The sequence below is a fragment of the Condylura cristata genome, unplaced genomic scaffold (assembly GCF_000260355.1).
Source record: "Condylura cristata isolate star-nosed mole 26May11 unplaced genomic scaffold, ConCri1.0 scaffold00017, whole genome shotgun sequence".
NCBI lineage: Eukaryota > Metazoa > Chordata > Mammalia > Eulipotyphla > Talpidae > Condylura > Condylura cristata.
The window spans coordinates 3,868,611-3,869,024 of record NW_004567118.1 but is presented as its reverse complement, the minus strand read 5'-3'; the positions used below and the strand labels follow the sequence as shown (position 1 = coordinate 3,869,024).

General features: G+C 55.3%; 1 protein-coding gene across 1 annotated transcript in view; it reads right to left on the bottom strand.

The window, feature by feature from the left end:
• Positions 1-81, bottom strand: part of LOC105853743 (keratin-associated protein 9-3-like) — a 10,586-nt gene extending 10,505 nt beyond the window's left edge. Inside the window, exon 1 of the mRNA XM_012726039.1 lies at positions 11-81. Coding sequence (XP_012581493.1) covers positions 11-81 — 71 coding nt within the window. The remainder of the gene's footprint in view (positions 1-10) is intronic.
• Between the last annotated feature and the right edge of the window lie 333 nt (positions 82-414).

The following is a 414-nucleotide window of genomic DNA, read 5'->3' as shown; positions in this document are numbered from 1 at the left end:
GCAGCTGGGCCTGCAGCAGTTGGTGGTGCAGCAGGTGGTCTGGCAGCAGCTGGGCTGGCAGCACGGGGAGCAGCAGGCCATGGTGTCGGGGTGGATGGTGGGCTCCTGGTCACAGGTGAGGTTCCCAGAGTCTGATGAGGACCCTCCTGTTCTGGGGCTTTTATACATGGGGCCCCCCAGATGGACACCAATAGGCAGGACTTCCCTTGTTTACATTGTTCTCTAGTCACTATGGAATGTCAAAGAGGAAGCTCTTTGGTGTTTAAGACATTATAAATTAATGGGTGAGCTTTTTCTTAATGGGGAGCGCTAGTTAGGAAACATCCTCAAAGGAGAAACACATCATCCCCAGCCTCACCTCTGGTCACGTGAGCCATCTGGTCGCATGCTAGTGCCCGCAGACCGGGGGCAGCC